At 39.6% G+C, this 22191-nt stretch overlaps 1 protein-coding gene across 1 annotated transcript in view; it reads left to right on the top strand.

Moving 5' to 3' along the window:
* GREB1 (growth regulating estrogen receptor binding 1) overlaps nucleotides 1–22191 on the top strand; it is a 63973-nt gene that overhangs the window by 855 nt on the left and 40927 nt on the right. The window contains exons 2-6 of the mRNA XM_044419184.1: nucleotides 6179–6307; nucleotides 8687–8863; nucleotides 17356–17538; nucleotides 18148–18291; nucleotides 20312–20425. Coding sequence (XP_044275119.1) covers nucleotides 6179–6307; nucleotides 8687–8863; nucleotides 17356–17538; nucleotides 18148–18291; nucleotides 20312–20425 — 747 coding nt within the window. The remainder of the gene's footprint in view (nucleotides 1–6178; nucleotides 6308–8686; nucleotides 8864–17355; nucleotides 17539–18147; nucleotides 18292–20311; nucleotides 20426–22191) is intronic.

Below are 22191 nucleotides of genomic sequence, written 5' to 3'. Positions count from 1 at the left end.
TTACACAGCAGTATATATGAGTATTTCAGGAAGAAAAAACGTGAATATCTCTATAGTCTTAGCACCCATTGAGAGACAAAACTTCAGAGTGAGGCTGGCTAGTACCAAGACAAAGAGTGCGGCATGTTGTTGTGGATTTTTTGTCCATAAGCCATCCTGAGACACTGTTGTAAAGGATGGGTTAGAAATGTTTTATTAAATTAAATTATTAAAAATCCCCAGATAGAGTCCCTAGAGATATTTGTGTTTTTTCTCTAGAAATATTCGTGGTTTTCCACTTTTGCGGGGGTCCTGGCCCCCTAACCTCTGCGAATGTGGAGGGCCGACTGTACAGTATATAGTGTTCAGTATCACCTGCAGTTTCAGGCTGCGGCTGGAGGGCTTAGAGCCAGTGCCCTGCAGATACAAGGGTCCTACTGTATGATCATCTTTTTCCATCTGGCATATAAGATGCCCCCTTCCCCCACCCTGACTTTTGCCTCACTATTTCCAGTTTTGTCTTGTACATCAGTATATACAGGAACTGGGTGTATCTGTAGTTCATGGGGGCGAGGAGGATAGAAAACTTTGCCTGTTTCTCCTGTCCTTCCTGCTTGTTCAGCAAGTGCCCAGGATAGAATGAGAACACCTCAAAATTTTTCTGTTAGTTCTTTGTGTTGGGGGAATTTTCAGTAATCTGGGCTCCCCATCTGCATTTTGCAGTGGCAGAGCCTAGAAATTTAGGAGTAGCACCTCAGTAAGAACTAGGCCTTCATCTGTTGCATTTTAACTGTTCCTGTTATATGAATCGTGTCAATGCTAATTCAAGAAACAATAATCTAAAGTATTCGTGTACCTTAGAAATGATTCCTAGTGATTTCAGTGATCCCAAATAATTGCATATCATAGCCTTATGGTCTGTTGCTGACAGGAGTTCTGTTAAACATGTATACTCCTGCTAAACATGCCTTACCTTGGCATGTTGGAAATAGATCAATATTCTTAACAGATTTCTGTTGCATTCATAACCTGCTCTTAAGTAAGTACCACTGAAATTAATAGGACTTCAGATAATGTCTTCTATTTGGAATCATACTGTTACACAAATCAGTGTTTCGGATATTTGGTAATGGATAAAACATTTGAAATAGTTTAACATACTTCATGCAACTTCTTCACTTTGAGCTAAGCACTTTGAGTTTTGTATTCTATTTAAAATCTTGTCTATGAACTATAGACTTATTCTTTTAATAGAACTTGGGAGTTTCATTATAGTTTTGTTCTATTTTGCAGGCAGTTTGGTTGACCTTTGTTGCTTTTATCTCCTATGCTCCTTCCCCAGAGGTGAAAGTGTTAGGCCCAGTGTTCAGATCTCCCCTTCCCCCAGTCACTGGATTATTTTCACAACATGTCCTGCTAACTTGTTTTATTGCTAAACTTTGGAAATCTCTGCAGATTTGACAATGTGCGGGCATCATTATCCTACTGGTGCAACTATTTCCTCCTGCTAATTGCTGTTTCTGCTTATCAGCTTAGAGAGTATTTCCTTTGTATACCCTTCACATGTGCACATGCCCTTTCAAAGCTATCTGATTATGGTGTGGAAAGAAGAGTTATCAATGATACATGGCAGATGTTAGTAAATTGTGATGAAAGATAATGCAGACAGTATTTAAAATAATGTTAAACAATGTAACAACCTGGCATCCATGTATCAGAACAATTTTTTTATACTGCATCTGTATTTAATTCTGTCTTTCCATTCTGCTGCTGTATGAGGGTGTTCGCATGAAAAGCATCACTTTTTGAGTAAATCCCAATCTGCTTTTGCTCTTTTTTTCCCCTATAGAATGCCTAAGATCTCATGAGCCTTCCCCTAGCAACACAGTCTGATGTCACAAAGTAGATTATGACATCAGCTGGGAAAAGTCAGGACAAAAGCATCATCATTGTTTCAAGACAAAGGAGTTCTTTTCACACTTGTCTAGTGCTTTTCATTCTCAAGGGATTTAAGAAACCCTTGGGTCCCAGTGCTACTGTTCTTGTGATTTTTGTGAAAATGACATTTGAATTTATCCCAAGTATTAAAAAAATAAAAGTACAGAACCTAAATATTTCTTATTCACTTTTATTTAATTTTAAAGATTTATATCCTGGCCTTTTGATTTAATGCAGCCGTAGTCCTGTACCCCAGTTCAGTGGCAGCGGTCACTGTCCTGCTTCCATTTAATGGTTAGAAGAATAGCCTTGCTACAGAAGGATAGCCTGTTTACCAGCTCTTTTACTGGATTTTGCTTACCAAAAACAAAGCATCATTCATTTTGGTTTTTGTGCTTGTTTTCATGTTGCGAAGTATATCTTGTCATGACAGATAGGAAAGTGCACATTCTTCAAAAATGTTTAAAATGATAAACACATCCACAAAACACAAGGATATTCCTATGTGGAAATTGCATGTATTGATTCTACTAGTCTTTCCCCATCATCTTTTTTTTAAAGGGCGACATGAGTGTCCGTGCTCAAAGCCAGAAGAACTCGACCTTGACAGCAGAAAAATGAGTACAGTGCAATCCCCAAACTCCGTTAAAATGCCTTGATTACAATGAGATAGAGCATTAAGCACATATTTTGTTTGGTTAACTTCAGTGGGATTTAAATGGGTTTAACTCTGACTGGATTATGTCACTCATAATGTTGTAGTTGTTATTGCCCTTACTATATAACAAGCCATTTTTAAAAACAAATTTAGCACATGACTTGCTCAGGGAGAATAATATCACTTATAATTAGTGAAGGCCATTATCCCATAAATAGGCACCATGATATATGCAGCTACATTCAGTGTTGCAAATTGCAATCCCTACTCAATTGGAAGTGGGATGAGACTGTTTGCAAAGCAGAACTATAGTGTAATTTATCTTCTGGAAATAGGCTATTTTTCTAAAACCAACATGTTTTCCTGAAGGAAGATGTTAAGATCCTGTATGGTTGGAATCTTATTTGGAAACAAGATAAGATTTTTGCATTTGGTAGCTCAGATCTACCTCTCCCTTTTACGTAGGTGCTTGGGTGACTTACTCTTTTTGCTTTCTAGTCTCACTGGTTTGCTTTCAAGGAACCAAGTATTTACGTCTACTGGCATATGGCAGGTCCTACTATGCCACGGCAGCCATTTTTTGAAATTATTCACAATACTTAAAATACCAAATGTACCCACTAACCTAAACATGTGTGGAGCCTCTTATAGGTTGTATCCAATGTTAGTCTGATTTAGAATAGATTAACTGAAATGAATGGATTTTCTGTTACATTAAACTTACATTGGATACATATGCCACTCATAATACAGATGTATCAGCAAATAAGCAAGCCCTTTTTGTCATTCTTCAATGAATTGCTAAACCAGACAAATAATATATTTGTCATTAAACAATCAAAAATGATTTTTTTTCATGGAACATTGAGCGGATGATGATTCTGCTAATCTCTCTCACAACCAGTAGGTTCCTTATTTGGCTGTTTTTGGTCTGACATTAAATGTGGAGTAGAGGATGTATTAACTGGGACTAAGCAATTTTTTAAATGATGCTACTGCTTTGTGATCTGCACTGACGTCCAGTGTATTTCCTGGGACCAGCTCAAAGTTCTGGTTTTGACTTTAAAGTCTTTAATGAAGTGGTTACCTGAAGGACTGCTGCTTTCCTCACACAGGCTCAGATCATTCTCAGAGGACTTTCTCAGGTGGTGGCATCTAGCTGTGGAATGATCTCCTGGTGCGCACTCTGCAGCCTTTTTGGTTACAGGTGGCAACCTTTTTATTGTCCCAGGACCAGCCTTATCATTGGGCAGAATGAGGCAATTGCCTTAGGTGGCAGATTCTGTGAGGCAACAGTGGTCTCCTCCTGGCAATTTTTCCTGCTCGCCTTGGCTGTTTATCTCTGCTGGAAGACAGACCTATACTTGCTGTGTGACAAGTCCTGGCCCCAGTAAACTAGCATGTTGCCTTATGGGTGGTGGAACAGAGAGGATGTACCAAAGGAGAGTGGGTGCCATGTTGTTGACCACCAGCTTCCTACTACCTGCTCACATCCTGGGTCTCTCTCTGCCCTTGGAAAAACCCTCCATAGAGCTTTTTGTCAAGTTTTCTACTTTTAACAAATTTGTTGTGCCTAGGTTAAGAGAATGACAATTGTCCTGCCTGCTTTCCCTAAACAGATAGTTTGGAGGGCAAGTATGTCCTCCTTCCCAGCCTTCCCTGCCTTCCTGTGCCAGCCATCACTGAAAGTCACAGCACCGCCCCTGCCATCACCAGCACCAGGGTGCTCGCCAGATTATGATAATTTATTTGACCAGGTACTCATGTTACCTGCTTACCATGACCAAGAATAGCCCATCAGATGACATCAAAAGAATTCATGTTAATCTCCAAAGGCCCTTAGCTAATCCCAGATTGTCATCTTGAGCAGGAACATTCTCTGTTGTGCTAAAAAGAGGCTGGATGTAGGCATGTTGACTCACCCTTCTCACTGGCCTTGCAGGGATGAGCAGAAATGTCCTTCACAAATTAGCACAGGTTAACAGTTCTTTCATCTACCTAAGTCTATTTCAACCAGTCATGCTCTTTCGGACTCATTTTTTTCTCCCAGGAAGTTATTACAAATTAGGAAGTTGACAGAGACACTGTATTAGACTCATGAGCCAAATGCTCACTGCCATTTCTTGTGCTGTCTGCAACCTTTACTGCTGTGATTGTACAGTAATAAGTAATTAGCTTTTGAAAATGTTTATGTTTGCCATCTTTGTCACAAAAGCTTGCCAAATCTCATTTAGAACAAAAGGACATTCTTAGACTATAGCTTGCAGGCAGTGAATTTGTTTTGCTAATATATTACATCACTCAGCAAAACAGCTGCTTTTCAAACATCAGGGGTTGTGAGATTTGCATAAATTGTGTTTGCTGCACAGCTGTGTTATTTTCATAGATTTTCCCCTTTGGTATAATCATAATTTATGAGACTGCTTCTACTTAGTTTAAATTTATACTAAACACATGCTTTTTGTAATAATGTATGTATTTGGTTTAATATAAGCTCTAATTCATCAATAGCTGTAATTTAAGAGAATAAGTTAAATGAACTTGTGCTCTGATGTTGGCTCAGATCTTTTTAAAACATTGCTACTTGCCTGTGGCAAATCATGTAGAATTGGATGTGACTCTGACTAATTTTGCTTCTGTGATGAGTAGCTTTGAGGTTGTGCAAGTGTTTTGCAGCCTCCAGGAGCTGTTCTGGAAATATTGATGCAATTGGCTCTATCAATGCATTTAAGACTTCTCAATATTTTAATCATGTTATTTGTACACTGCTTTTTTTCCATATACACGAGGGAGTGTTACACAGCTTAAACCAGGAAGTGTTACACAGCTTGGGAATCCCTCTTAGCCTGTGCAGTGTAATCAGCATGAGTAACTTTGGGCACATGAACTGGAAAGAGTTATGGGAGGCACACTGTGGACTTCTCAGTCAGTGCCGTGCCCTTCTGTACTGTCCCTGCATGTATCCATGCTCTTGCATTGACATGGGAATGGGGAAAACAGGATTTGATTTTGCCTCATGGGGCCCCTTGATGCTTTACTGGATCAGGCCCTCAGTTGTGGTTGCTTCACTACTCCCATGGCTTATCAAACAGGACAGATGTATGAACCAGTTAACATAATTCTTGGCTACTAATTGATTGTTCTTTATCTTCTGGGAGCAAGTTCACACGAACTTGTTTGTCAGTCAGTGACTATGGCTTCAAGTGAACCCTTGCATGTGGGAGGCAACCATCAGAGTTCCAAAAATGTAAGATTGCTTTGACATCTCTTCAACATGTTGTGCTTCTCTTTCTGAAACGAAGCAGCTAACTGACTTTGAACATATTTACAATTCCATAGCAGTAAATCACTGGGATTTTTTTTTTTTGCTACTTATTTTGGCAATATAGTGGAAAGTAGGAGCCACATGTAGTCCACCTCTTGCCCATCCCCGGTTTAGTGAATAAACTGAATGCAGCTTTCAACATAGACAAATTAATTGCAGAAAGACTGTGACTATCAGCTCAGAGTGGAATAGCTATCACTGATAAAGTGAAATATTTGCTGCAGACTGCACATGCAGTGTACCTTATCTCTGGTGATTGTGGTTCTAATGCCTTTTAGCAGGCAGCAGAGTGGATCATGAAGAAGAGGAGGAGGAAGAGGAGGAAGAGGAGGAAGGTTCGGAATCAAGTAGCCCCCCTATCACTTATCAGATGAAACCACCTCCTGAAGGCTGTTGTACTACAGATGGTAAGAAATCCATACAGCTGAGCTATCTAGTTTTACATGTGTGCTCAGCTAAAGATCCTTCTTCATGGAAATGCCTGGGTATTGTGTCATCTCTACAAAATGGAAGCCAAAGGGTACAATGCACCAATTGATCACCATGGCTAAATCCTATTCAAATCAACAGTTTTTAAATTGATCAAAACCAAAGCCTTTCTGCTGCTTTTTGTGGGATTCAGGCCTAGCTGAAGTAGTAAATTGTTTTTGTGCTATATATTGCTTCAGGTTGCAATAGGATGATGGGCACTTACGCATCACCACAGAAAAGGGCATTCGCCTACATGACATTTGGAAATTTAGAGATTATAAATAATTTAAACAGAAATGCAGTGCATCTCACTACACCACTTGTGTCACTTGTGCAGTGCAGGTCACCTGTGTGCTGCAAGCAGTCTCAGGCGATGGATTCAAGGGCATCAAATAGAAGACAGCTTTAAGTGGATGACTGTCCTTTGCCTGCTTTTCAAAACAGTGAACTATCTTCTGTACAGTAGGACACAAGACCACCCTAAGGGGGGCTCACATACTTGAAAACAGCCTCATACATACAATATTCCTTCCACAGGGAAAGCTAGATACTAATGAAATAGGCTCTAGCCTAGCTATTTCCTTGACATGCCACTTTTCCCTTTGGCAATAACTCATTTCCTTTACTTATTCAAATAATTTATATCCCACTTTTCCACTGAGCAGAATACTGTTCATTTTTTAAAAGATGCATGCAATTATTTTGTTTCCCCCACACACCTGCTGTATTAAATGTTACAACCCAGAGGTAGATTTACCACTCCAGTGAGAACCAGGCCTAACATTTCCTGAATAGTGTCCAAAGTATTTATCTACACAGATAGGGTAGGCATGATTGGGTGTCTGCCTAGGGTCCATAACCCAGTAGGGGCTCACTGACAGAGCAGGATTTTGCTCCTCTTGATTTGCTCCTCTGCCTCCCACTTGTTTACCGGATTCCTCCTCAGGCCCAGACAACCATGGTGGTGGTGAAGAGGAGCAACAGAAGGTCCTGCATACTTGCACACCAGCTCTCTGCCTGCCAGACCAGGTAGTGGCAAGACTGAGAAAGAGGAGGCAGAACAAGAGCATCTGGTGGCAATGGAGGTGTGAAGGGAGACTCACTGTGTACAGGGGCTATTAAGGGGTGTCTTGCCCAAGGTCTCTCGAACACCTGGAGCTGACACTGAACATGGCTTTGTATTTAAATTGCCTCTAAAAACATAAAGTTTCAAAAATGAGTTTTGGACAAGTCTTGTGTTTTACCATTTTAAAAAAATATTAATGAGAAGTTTGAACAATTTGGGAATAAAGTATGGCATAATTATTAGTGCAACCTGTGCATCAAGACAAGTTAGGATCTGTTTAATGTAGTACTTTGCTATTTAGTTAAAATGTAGTATCTGTGTAGACTGAATTTTTTAAAGGTTTTACTTCAGGGCATATTTGTACCAGCCTGGTTTTGTGTAATCTGATACCAAAAAGAGTGCAGACTCCACCTTATTCTCGTGTCTTGACACTTGCTGCCTCTGATCATTCTCCATTTCCTGGGTTCTCTGTGTGAAATTTAGGACCTCGTTAATGGGGCACTAACCTTCCTATGATGTCCGTTGCCTGTATTTGGACAAATGTCTCTCACTGCCCCTCAAGCTTCCCATTGTCCTTCCCATGTAGGTTTCATCACTGTAACCTTTTCCCCTTAAAACTTGAAAAGGGAAATTTTGACACATGTATTCACTTTCTTCATCTGCTTACTATTTTGTGAAATATATTGGGTAGTCTTTCTCACCCATGCAGTGCATACATTTAAAAGAAAGAGTATTTTAAAAATCAGGTTGGTTTCCCTCATCTTCACCCTCTGAAAGATTAGAGACATGTTTCTTGTTTCAGTTATTTTGCTCATACCCAGTTTGTCACTATCTCCTTCATTGCTGTAGCCATCTTCCTTTTAAAACTTTTTTTTAAAAACTGCATATACAAGAATTTTCCACTCCTTCATTAATTTCCTCTCCTATTTTATGTTGAGGGGAAGTAAGAAGATTGTTTCTGAAATTGCATGATACCTGTTGCTTCACATTCTGTACTAGAGGACCAAGCCCTTCTGTCCATCCTTGCCTTTTTACCACAAACCTATTAGGTGCATGTATCAATGTACGGGTGCATTTCTGCATAGTTGGTGTGTTTGTTTCATTTTACCCTGAGCGATCTAGAGAGGAGGATTTTACTGAATTTCCTTGAGCATAGTTCTTTATATGTTACAGAAAAGTCTACAATTAATTCCATTTCCTCAAACCATAACTTAGATGATTGATTAAAACTCTTGTAATTTTCCTCTAGGTTTCTGTCAGGCTGGTAAGGACTTGAGACTAGTATCCATTTCAAATGAACAAATTGAAGTGCCCTCTGGATTTTTACTTGTTGGTGCCAAGTCACCAAACTTACCGGATCACCTTTTGGTGTGTGCTGTAGATAAAAGATTCTTACCAGATGACCATGGGCGCAACGCCCTGCTAGGTAAGTGGTGGTTATGGTCATTGTTGCCATTAAGAGAAAAGTGTTGTACATATTTTGTTTTGATCACTAGTAGACTTATGGGTGTGTTTGAAACTCTGAGCCAAATTGGAATTTCTTTTTACTCTAGTGTAAGCACAGGGGCTCCAAACTATATCATGGAGCTAGTGTGTATACAGAAAGTCTTTAGCCAATTCTATTTGCCATGGTATCAATCTAGATTCCCACTGCATCTTTCTCCTGCTGTTGAAATTTATATTTTAAAATAATGAGCCATTGAACAAGGAATGCAAAAATCACAGATTACAGGCAGCTACACAAGGAAAAACAAACAAAGGAAGGGAACATCCTTTACAAATGGGCTCTGTGATTGCAGCCATATAAGCTTCAACCCCAGATTATCTGCAGAGCATCCTAAGAAGCAGCACTTGAAGGGTCCAGCATGCTTCCTAGGAGACTTTAGGGAACAAACACTCCATAACAGGCACTATGTTTCTTGCCATAGAGTGCTTGTTCTCTCTTTCTCTTGCCTTTTTCCCTGAAAAAGTTCCAGAAAATAGAATGTAAAGGATACTTCAGCAAGAGAGTGTATTACGTGAGGAAGAAGAACTAGAAGACTGGATTCCTGGATGGTCTGGTAGTTTGTGAACTGAGGTTTCTGGGAGGAGAGTTTGTTCTGTCTGATCAAATCAGGTTCCAGGCCTCAGAAAATACTCTTGGGAGGAACTTGGTTTTGAGTGAATAAATCAGTATGTGTATGTGTGAATCATATGTGAATGCGCATGTGTGCACACCTGCCTGTATGTGTGCATGTACACATAAGTAGCCACTGCCATCTCAGCAGGGACCTGCCTCCCCAATAGATATGTCCCTGAGATACTCCTGTATTAAACCAAATTAAGCAATATTTGGCACTATAAATTGCAGGCTTGTGCCCCTCATTCAGGGTTAGGATTGCAGTGCATGGTAAGGGATTAAAGGCTTTCTGTCCCTCTCCATGCTAGGATTCTGCTCTGGATTGGGATGCAGTGCTTACACTAGAACAAATAAAGAACAAGAGATGTATCTGTTAAGTACATTTTAAAACTGATTTGGGACTAATGTTCTGCATTTGGATGTGCTTACACTGGAAAAAGTGCAGACTGAGCTGTTATACTGCAAATGCTACATTACCTCTTATCCTGTAAGAAGGTATTGATACCCATTGTATTGGTTAAAGTCACTGTCAGGTCAGTTTGCATTTGAGATGCCTAAACCATACAATGAATTACTAGACTGTTTCTGCCCATTTCCACTGTCAGCTGCTTCTTATCTCCTCTTGACTTTGTGTATAAATGTTCATCTTTTCTGTGATGTGTTTAGTGCAAGCAACCCATTGGTAAAGTTGGCTGTCAGAGTAGTCTTTCTGGTCCCAAAATATCATCACCAGCACCACCATTTCTCTATATGTTATACATTATTTCTTTTATTTACAATCACAGCAAGATACTTTATTTTCTTCATTCTGATCTAACCTAATCATACTTATCTGGAAGTAAGTCCCATGCATTTTAGTGGAGCTATTTTCTAATTACAGGATTTATGATTTATACCCATCAGTTTTGTTGAACTGTGGCATACAAATAAGTTAAACAAGTAACCAAGAAAGTAACATTTACCTAGAAGCAAGCCCCCGCCCAATTCAATAAGCTCTATTTCCAGGAAAGAAATACGGAATTAGAGGCTTTTTGTCTTTTTCTTTCATGACAATAAAATGATTTTTAATTGATAAATGTGTAAGATTTTTGTTGTCACATAACTGTTTTGCCAGCTGAAATTCCGTATATATTACCATGGAAATAAGTTTAGAGGTTGTGTAATTTTATTAGATTGAATTGTGCACTTGGACTTGGATAGAAGAAACCTGATTGTGAAGGGTGACCTTGGTGCATGCATGTGTGCGTGCATGTGGTCTCTGTCTGTCACATAACAGAGTTGTTGTCAGAGAAAAATGTAGGCTATCCTGAATCTCCTTGAAGGAAGAGTATAATACAAGTGAGATAGAAAAAATCTTTGGGCTCTCCGTTAGAAGTTAGGCTTTGTGAATAGAATAGGATCTTGGCCTTTGATCAGATTTCTTGATAGAAGAAATTTGAACAAGACCAGTGATAAGGGTTCTCAAAGCTCCTAGTCAAATCTAGTATTAACTTTGAAGAAACAGAGATTATTATTTGCTGTTCAAGTGCACTCTTGTTGAAACTTTCTTCTGGAAGCTTCATGGAATGTTTTCTGTACCATATTGAATTTTTTTATATTACAGAGTGAAAGTCTTTGGTGTTAGGGTTACTCTTAGCAATATTGCCAGGCAACAAGGATCTACAGAAACCTGCCAATAAAAATGAAAAGAATACAATGTGAACACAAATAAATTTGGAATTTGAATTTACAGCTAGCTTTGTGTGAAGTGGCAGAGTACATAACTTTGTTTAGCAATAATGTATTCTGCCGTGAGTTCTTGCTGATTTCATGGGTTACAATACAATTGGCCTGTGATAGTAAAAGAATTAAAGGGGCTGTAAATTAGTGGTGTGTTGTCATTTTAAAGATATAGGCAGTAATGTTGTACCACTCAGTCCATTCATTGCTAGCACTATTAACAGCTTAAGGTTCTTAAGGTTGTTAACACAGAGGAAGTAGTATATGTGTTAATTGCATGCTAAACCAGAAGAGAAAAAGGGTAGTAAGGAACATTTGGTAATAATAACATAAGACTACAATCCTGTGTGCACTTGCTTAGGAATAAGCTCCATTAAAAGGCATCTTACTGATTTTACTTCTCAGTGAACATAGGACCATGCTACAGTTGTTAGATTTTTATGTATTATTTTTATTTAACTTTACCATCCAATCACTGATGCTTTCTGGACATTTTACAATGTACATCATGTTGGCATAAAATATAAAAACATAATAGAACGTAGCATAAAAACCTAAAATATTAGGGACATATACAGAATATTTTGCTTATCAGTGTATGGACCAATTGAATATATCTAAAAACACAAAGAGACTTGAATCATAAAAATGTAAAATACAAAATATCCACAGTTAAACATCTAAAACCAGAAAATACAAAACATGGTTAAAATATTGATTAGGTTGATTTCCTAACATTTTAAACATGCTTAAAGTACAAGACAAGGAGCTGCAGTAGAGGTTCCATTTTTGCTGCCAGAATTTCTGGTACTGTGAATGTTATCCTATACTTCTTTTTAAATGCATGATTCTTTTCAATGAGAAAGATCACTTTTGTATAAAACACCTGAAGCTGAATCTTTACAGGTTTCCTGTAATTTACCTTTACAAAGGACTGTAGAATATTTGTGAACATACCAATATAGAATCATTTCAATATGTTGTTAGCGGGCTAAACCCAATGGCAATGATAACATGAATATTTGGTTTGCTTCTGGTTTGCTTGTAGGCAAGAAATAGATTTATTATTGAAATTATCCATATACATTATGTACCTTGATCTTTGGGGGGTTTTTTTCTGATTATGGCACTTTCAAAGCTAGATGTTTGTGTTACCCTGTATCCTTGCTCATGTATGCATGTAAGCCTACATCTGCACTGATGCACTCCATGGACCTCCAGATATGAGGAACTTAGGCAGAAGTGTGGTGCAGACATACCATACTGTAACCTGTACTTAAAGTGGGAAAATTAGCTCAAGAAAACCAATAAAACTCTTGCTTCAAGCCTAGAAGTTTTATTTTACTAATGTAATTGCAGAAAGAAGAATTGGCTTGTATATTACCCCTCCCATCACAATGAATTGGCAGGCTATCCCTTTATGATTCCTAGTAGAAGATACAGAGCAGGAGAAGACAGAGACAGAGTTAGGTTATGCTTTGTCAAATGAGAAGCAGGTGCTAGGGGAATGATGGGGTGATCTTTGGGGACACAAGTGCAAGGGTGGGGGCTCAAGTTTCAGTGGCACAGGATTGTACATATGAGAGGCAGAACAGATAGATGAAAGGAGAAAGTATAATCAGATGTGGTAAATTTAGCTGTTTCAGAAGAAGGGGCTTTCTTCTTGGTTGTTCTCAGTTACACTGAAATTAAAAGAAAGCAGATTTAACCATAACACATCTATAGGTTTCTTGCTATGAAGGAGTCAACCATATTTTCTGCTAGGGTTTTGGACTGGCCACTTTAGGTAACCTCATGGGTTGCTAAACACTTGTGACAACTTGGAAGTCAGGAAGGCTTCCAGTTCTGTAGGGAAGGGTAAACATGTTCAGGTGAGGGTGGTTAAATTTTCTGGATAGATCTCCATCAACACAGAAAGGCTAGGAATGGATGGAATGGGAGCAGAACACACATTTGAAGCTCCCTCTATGCCAGAAGTGAGCACACAGTTGCTCTCCAGTATTTTGGATGTTACCTCCCAACATTAACCATCCTGGCAGGGGTTTCTGGGAGCTGAAATGCCAAACATCTAGGGATCAGCCCCACTCTATACGATATTTATTTATTTATTTATTTATTTACCTACCTCCCAGTAGGCAATGCTCTCTGGGTGGTTCACAGTCATTTAAAAACTGTATATCTGCATTGGTTCCAAGCAGGGGTGGGCAATTCTGCGCCAATATATGTTCTACAAGCAAGATTACAGGGAGTTGCAGATTCTACTCAGAAGTTCTCAAGAATTCATGTAAGACATTTTCAGCTGGAGTTCATTGACTTTTGTTCAAGCCCGCCTTCAGATAAATTCAATAATTGCACTTGAATTGGGTAACACTGAATATCTATTCAAGATATTCAAGAATGCTTCTTTTAGATATTTCCACCTACACAGTACCCAAAGGGTTCCTTTCGCCTATATGTTCTTGTTGGTAACCATGAAGAAGAGAAAAATTCAAAAGCGACTTAGATAGTTTACTGAACATTTCTGAAGTATTTCTGTGATGCTCTATGGATGTGCCTAGGGGGCATCTGCAGGCACAGAAGGCACATATTTTGCATTCAGTAACTTCCTGGAGAAGCCTTTGACTTCTGCCTCATATTCATGCCAAGTCAGTGATAAGCCTGCAGGGTATAAATAGGGTTGGTTTATTGATTTTGCTTCAAAACTTTGCTTTATAATTCCAGTTAGCTGGTTCTATTACTTGTGCATATTGATTATATTAGAGATGTTTTTAAAATTCTGTCTAAGCTTATGATACAAAAGCTTATGATATGGACTCCCTCCTTTTTGAATGCAAGTATATCATCATAATAAGGCAAGTAAAGTAATTTGAACACCAAACTGGAAGATCGGAGAGCTGCTTCTCAAGTAGCTGTCAAAGAATTTTTAGGAAATACCCTTTTACATATACCAAAATCTGTTATAATTTCTATTAAAAGAACACAATGTATAGCATTCTGTGTGCAGGTTTAAGATTCTATCATATGGATTTGCTTACTTCGTTTTGCTTTATTGTCATATTTCTTTTTGCTTAATAGCCTACAAGGCAGTTCACAGCAATAAAATGTTCTCGTTCAGGACAGGCAAGCTCCCTACTGTTTATTCTGTCGGGCCCTTATTGTCAATATTTCCATCTTATGTAGATTAGTAAATTATTAAAATTCTTTGCTGTCATTCATTCCTTTGGCAATTTTATGTCTGGGCAACTTGTGTTCTTTGAGATGCTTTCTTGTACAACCCTCATCATGAACCCTTGTCGTTGACTATACTGGCTATGGCTGATGAAAGTCTAGGCCAAAACATTTGGAGAGCTTCACATTTTTTTATTATATTTATATATACTGTATTATATCCCGCCTTTTTGCCTTCCAAGGAACTTAAGGTGGTTTACATAACTCTCCTCCTAATTGCCTACTCCTGTGTTACAGGAATCCCCTTAAATCTTAGATGAAAGGAAGAAATAGCTGGATGTTACTAGTATATTAATGTCGTCTCATCACAAATCTCTGCATGACTTTGCCCAACAATTACATATATTTATTAAACAAAAAGAATGACAAAACTAAGTCTCGCAGAAACCCACTAGATAAATCCCTTGAGGAGGAACAGCAATTCTTGTGCTGCAGTCTAGCATCTTCCACTGGAGCAGGCACTGCAAGAAACAGTCTCCTCAATCACACAGAGAATCCAGAAATATATCCTGGTTGGTGGTATATCTAAAGTCTGTGAGAGCTAGGCAGATTAGTAGGCTTACACTTTCCCTCTCCCCTTATTTCCCTCATTGACACCAAGGAAGTGTCAGCACAGGAGCCAGACTGGAAACCTGATCAGTAAGCATCTAGGTCAGTGGATAGGGGCCTGTGGCTCTCCAGTTGTTGCTGGACTCCAGCTGCAGCCACCCGTGAGTATTGGTCAGCTCACTTCTCTGAATGTCCTCATGCATTAATAACTGAACATCTAGCCAGAAAAGTCAGTGAATTGTGTGTGCACATCATGTCAAATTTCCCCGCTTTGTGGTTGACAAACTCATTTCCCCTTTATATGCCGTTTCTTGGGAGTTGCCATGTAGGGGGAGAAATGAATCTTACTCCTATCCTATTAATAGCTGTTTGATCTACAGGAATCAGCTGCTGTAGTTTTGCAGCCCATGGAGATACGGAACATCATCTGCTGATGGCTATGAATAAAATCCCCATTAAAGACGCAGGGTTAAAGGAAATAATGTCCACAAAGTCAGATGTAAGAATGAAAAAGCTGTTTATCCATTTCCATTAAGATGGTAAAATAAGCCTGGTTGCATCAGACTAAAGACTAATTGAATCCAGGACTCTGTTTCCCACAACTAAAGATATCTAATTTTGTGAATCTTGTCGCATTCCAGTGTTACAGCTTCAGATTTTTGCAAAACCTCATCATGGAAATGGAACAGTGAAAGCAGCCTGGCGGAGATCTAAAAGAAAAGGGTTCTCCAGGTTTTCCTCCCTATACCCCCAAGCCTCGGCCTCCTTTCTTTAGATGACACAGCACCAAGAGGAGTAATAGTCTCTTGGATGTGATCCAGCAGAGTCAGCCCAGTGTAATTATCATAGACCACTGTGCACTCATCAGATTGTAACAACCTTTGGTCACTATTGATGTGGACTGGTTTTGAACTGATGACCTAGAGGTGAAAGGCCCTTATCTGTCAGACTACAAATATTGATCTCTAACCATCTTGAGGTCTCAGCCTTATGACAGAGATAAATTGGAACTCCTCCTGGTAGGCTTGGGTGCTCTGACCTTTGCCTTATCTACAATGTATATGGAAAAACTGTTTTATTTGGTTTCCATCAAAAATGAGCAGTCCTTCCTATTATGTACTTGGTCCAGATGTTTATGTGCAACTGGGGTATGACATAGAATGAGCATCCACTTATTGAGATGCTAGCAGGTTTGGTGTTTTGACCTTTGTATTTGCTGTACTATTACAGTGAACCAGGGCTGCCCCAAATTCCCATATTAAAGTGTTTGTGTGTGTTTGACAGAGAGAGAATTTCACAGCCCCCTTTCCTCTACTTTTTCATGTGCAGTTCATTGTCTACTTTCTACCAATCTAAAATTTCAGTGCCATTAAAAAGATAACAGCTCAGAGGCTTTTTGTTGAGACAATCTCAATGAGAGATCAATACAATTATATGACATAACCATCAGATTTAGCTACCTGCACATCACACAAAGCCAAATCAGAGTGAGGAGAGAAGGAAAAGACCTCATTCCAGATAGACTTCTTGATGACACCAATCTGATTTGGCTACAGGATGATGTCACAAACTTCATTCAGAGTAAGGACAGTGCTTCCTGACCGGGTAAGCATTTTTGTCTCATTATGTAGGGTTCCCAGAGCAATTGACAAAATGCAGACCTTTTGTTTCTTGAGGATAATATTTTTATTAAGTTTTGCCCTCTGGTTTGGATCATCACTAAAATATATAGCATTCCAGTCTTTGGTTTGACAGTTATTTACACTATAGCAAGTGTAAATTATTCCGATAGTTGGGGACATGCACTGCTTGATTATGTTCATACAAACGCATCAGTGTGCTACTTATTGGAGAAGCTCTGCCTACATTGTTTCAGCACGTTGTGTCCTCCTTGTGCACATTTGTTGTCCTATGGTAGATTCAGGTTTTGGAACAGCATTGCAGGTCTATGAAAAGCACCATCTGCTGTTGTGCCCCTAACCTATTACTAGCAGACAGGCCTTGAGTGTTCTGGTCTCCACTGTTAAAATCTAAACTATAACAAAGATTGCGATATCAATTTGTCTCCCCACTCTCTCCTTTTCTGTCACTCTATTGATCTGTCTGCCTGGCAGCTTTAACAAAGAGAAATTGAATTTCCATCCCTCTCTAAGGTATCAAAACTATGTATTAAAGAGATGGGGCTGTTATTAAACATAAAAGTTCACATGGAGTACATTATTTACAGCTATGCCACCTGGAGTGCATGAACTGTGCTATTTCACTTATCTTTCTCCATCTTTGCATATTGTTTATTTCATCAGGTTTCTCTGGCAATTGTGTTGGCTGTGGCAAGAAAGGCTTCTGCTACTTTACTGAGTTTTCCAATCACATCAATCTTAAGCTGACCACTCAGCCCAAGAAACAGAAACATTTAAAGTATTATCTGGTCAGGAATGCACAGGGAACTCTTACCAAAGGATCTGTAATCTGCTGGAAGGGGGCAGGTGAGATAATGAAACTGTCCCATTCTAGAATTCTTCTGGAGGGTTTAGCTACTCCAGATACAATCCAAGAGCAAACCTTGGGGGTTAAAATTTGGCATAGTATCTGTCAGCAGCCCAGATGTTATGGAACCCAGTTGAGTCACAGTGTGAAGCATAAATACACGTGTGAGAACACATGAAGACACAGAGTACACATACATTAGGAAACTTAGATAGTCTATGGGTCATCCACGTGTGTGATATATTCAGAAAAAGACTTTTTTTTGTTTACATGTAGTAGAACTCGTACATTTGCTAGAATACATGTGAAACAGTCTTATAGTCTAGGTTGGGCAAAACCTAATATACCTCAGTCTGAATGACTCATTAAGATATTAGGAGGCTAAAAGGTTGCTTGAAAATCTTTGAAGGAAACTTGGGAAACTTTAAAATAATAAAGGCATGTGGATAGATTGATGTAAAAGCCACTTATCTGATATGAATCATGGCTTTCTCCTTTTAAATATAATCTATCTGAGCCAAAAATGTAACAGTTCAACTGCTGTTGAAAATGTCCACAAGTATAAAGCAAATTGGTCTTACTAGACAAAAGGAATCTTGCTTTTTTAGAGTTCAGAAGTCGGCAGTCCACCTCCAGCACTTCTTCCAACACATTGTTCCAGCCTGCAGAGAATTCAAGCGCTTCAGTAACTCCTATGAATGAAACAGGTCTAGCAGCGCATTCAGTAGTTCAGGCTGGGATGCATCAGGCAGGTAAATGTGAAGTTACTTCCTCTAGGATGTCACAGTTTGCATTTTTGTTTCTAACTGTGTGGAAAAAACCTTGGATGGTTATTGACATCTCATAGTGATTTAGTTAGAAGACCATGACTGCAAAATAATGTCAAAGACTTATAAAAAGCTATTAAAAGCACAGATAATTTCTGAATTTCTGCTTATGGCCTTTTGCTAGAAGCAGCTATCTGTGCCTGGGAAATAAGAACCACATAACCACAGTGCTAGGACTTCACCTTTTGGATTTACAGTACATTGTAAATTGAAACCAGTTACCATTTGTATACAAGACTAGGAAGGCCTGAAAATGAGCAAGTTCACTATCATGGAGGTCAACCCTATATGGTGAAGATTTAGCTCCTGAGAAATACACATGGCACAGTGATGCAGTGTTACCTGATTGTTTGGGTTCTGATTGCCATTTTGATTATGGCAGGGACAAATGTCACAGAAGCAGTAACATTAATTATGTTGTGCAAGCATAAGAAACCTCCAGTTCCTACCAATAACCAGAAGCATCTTAAAAAGAAGGGTGCTTTAGATGTAGCTTTTTCATTTCTTAACAGATAACCTGTGATAAGAAGAAAGAAGTAGTAGTTATGAAACATAGGACAATTATAAATGGGCAAAAAATACTTTGAATGCCCTGTAAGTTTACATGAATGATGCAGTGCAATTGCACAATCAAATAGAAATATAGAAACTGAGCAAGTCAGAAGGGGTCTCTTGGGCCATCTAGTCTGACCCCTGGGTCCAGCTGGCTCTGCTCATGACATTCCTACCAATACTTTTCTGGAAGTACCCTAAACTGTATGGTAGCAGGAGCTTTCACGGCATAGACTCCAGTTTGTCAGAAGTATGCAAACCGTTGCAGAAAAGCTGGCTTTTCTACAACTTGAAATTTCTACAACAGCTGGCTTTTCTACAACTTGAAATTTCTACAACAGCTGGCTTTTCTACAACTTGAAATTTGAGGAAACATGTCATTGTCTAGTGGCTGTGACAATCAAGTGGACATCATGCAAGATGTTGCAGCTAGTGGTGCCATTCAGGGACACACCGTGTGCTAAATGCCACATCCCAGTGTACAGAGACAAATGGAGTGCCAGACTTCACAACAGAAATCACTCCACTTTTTCAGCAAACATGAGTAGTGGCACATACACAACAAGCACCAATTGTTATTTGTCAGGGGAAGGCAGTCAATAGCAAGTGCTGGACTGGATGACCCACCCATTCCTCCATTGCCAAAGGATCCCAGGGATGTTGTTGTGCTTCCTGACATCAGTCATGTGGCCAACTTCTAATACCATTTTGTTCCCAGAGGGTGTGTCAGAAAGAACAACTTCCTGATACCTGCTGGGAATCAGTGTTGATATACATGGACTTTCTGCCATTGGAGAAGACCTATGTGCAGCAAAGCAGGTTTTCTTGGCCTTAAGCAAGTAGTTTCATGAACATGATGGTTTTCCCAGTGCCTTGGTTAAGCCGCCATTTGGGCAAAGCATCTGGGACCAAACTAGCAACTGGAGGAGTACTCTTCTAGTTACCAGCTGTGTTAGAAGATGTCAGCTGGACAGCATCCCCTGCTGTTATCTCAAACCTATGATTGGTCTCCAAGATCCCCCACCTTGGAATCCTGAAAAGGTAGTTGGCGGGGTGGGCAACCTCCCTGGGCTGATGCAGGTCCAGGATCTGGAAGACCCCTGCTCAAGGGAATGAATTTAGTCTTTGTTAGTTGTGTCTTTTCAGAACAGTCCTTTTGCTTTTGCACTGAGCGATCTAGTTCACATTTATTAGCACTCCTAAGGTAAGATTAATAGTTTTGTCAATAGTATTGCAGTTTGTGCAAAGGTTGTTTGGCAGCAAGTACATTGAGTAGAAATGTGCCTACGAGGATTGCATAGTGAAATGGATCCTGAAGGCAGATTTGAAGCTGTACAGTTTTATCTGTGAGCTAATTCATTTTCCTATTTTTCATTTCTTCATATTGGCACAGCTCCTGATCCCCTCCCATCAACTGCAAGCTACCCAGTTTACAATGGCAAAGAGTCTCCCCAGCAAAACTCAGTGAAAAGCAACTTACCTTCCATGGCAAGACCATCAGTATTAGGTATTTTGTTTTCTTTCTTTGATGTGTTTCTGCCCCAATATTTAGAATAAAAAAGCCAATAAAATATTAAAAAACACAATTGAACAAACATAATAGAAGCACCACCAACTTCAGAATGTATATAGGAAACCATCAGGAAGATCCATAAAATGTTTAGTGAAATAAAGGTGGGTTGTTGTTGTTAGTCGCGAAGTCGTGTCCAACCATTGTGACCCCATGGACAACATTCCTCCAGGCCTTCCTGTCCTCCACCATCCCCCGGAGTCCACCCAAGCTCACACCAACTGCTTCAGAGTCTCCATCTAGCCCCCTCATCCTCTGCTGTCCCCTTCTTCTTTTGCCATCTATTGTTCCCAGCATTAGGCTCTTCTCCAGGGAGTCCTTCCTTCCTTCTCATTAGGTGGCCAAAGTATTTGAGTATTAGGGAACCACTTTAAAGGACAGAGGAGAAGGGGGCAAGTGCATTTTGTGGGAGAAGGAATTTCAAATGTATGGAGGCATCACCTAAAATAACATTTTCCCTGTACTGAGGTTATGTCAATAATATCTGCACTCAGTATGCTTACAGCCGCTTTGGCATGTTACGGAAATAGCGGCTGCACTCCTGTATAGCAGATGCCTATTGTGTTACAGATGGCATCATATTCTTTACCTCTATGCTTCTAAGTTGTAGTGGTACAGTAAGTGCAAGGGCACTGGGCAGGCCTGGGGGTGGGATTAACATGGAGGATTGATTCCAGAAGGTGCCGCTTGAAGAACCCTCCTTGGGCCCATGGCTTTTGTGCTGTGGGATCCCACGGGGTTTCATTTTGTTTCCTTTTTAACAAAAATGTGAAACCACTGACTGAGGTCACCTGGAGATCTGGAGAAAACTGCCATCAGGGTGCTGATAACACCAGCCCCTTTTTCTTATATTTACCTGACTCAGCTGAAGCAGTGGAAAGGCTGAATACATCTCTTAGATCACTAAGGGACTAAATGAAGGCAAATAAATTGATACGCAAGTCAGAGATTGCTATTGGTAGCTGGCTCCCCTGCCTGGGCAGGTGTGATTCAATCTGTTCTGGAAAGAGTTGCATTCCCCTGAAAGGAACAGGCTCAATCTTAGACCCAGCTTTGTCACTAGAGACCAAGGTGGCCAGTTGAGTCTGAAATCTCTGGCAAGCCTGACTGTAGCAGAATGCTCTCCCCAGGAAAGCTCTCCTGGCTCCTGCTCTGATACATTTTCTACACTAGGTGAAGGCTTTTGCTCTGCAGTTTGCTTTTTAGAAAATGCCAGTGGAAAAAATTATAACATGAGAACATTTGTTGGTTTATTTTATTTCCATACCACTCAACAGCCAGAGCTCTCTGAGCAGTTCATAGAAAACATTAAAAACCTATAAAAGATACAATATATATAAAACTCAGGTTAAAATATTATTAGATGTTTATAATACAACATTTAAAATCACATATGAAACAGGTTAAAATACATATAAAATAACAACTTCAAAAAAAAGAAAGAAAATATTCAAACCCGTAGTAACTAGCAAGTTCCAAAAGCTACTTGAATGCCTGCAGTAGAGGATGGTCTTTACCTGATACTGAAAAGAGGCACCAGGTTGGCACCAGGTGGATCTCAGTGGGAAGCTCATTCCATAACTGGGGCGTCACCAGAGGAAAGACTCTTAATGTTGCCACCAACTGAGCAACATTTTCTCCAGATCTCCTTGGAGATGGCAGTCGGAGATAGGCCCCAAAAATTTATTGTAGTGTCCAGGCAG

This window comes from Varanus komodoensis, unplaced genomic scaffold (assembly GCF_004798865.1).
Source record: "Varanus komodoensis strain SLA01 unplaced genomic scaffold, ASM479886v1 scaffold10, whole genome shotgun sequence".
Taxonomy (NCBI): domain Eukaryota; kingdom Metazoa; phylum Chordata; class Lepidosauria; order Squamata; family Varanidae; genus Varanus; species Varanus komodoensis.
This window is presented reverse-complemented; position numbering and strand designations above follow the sequence as displayed.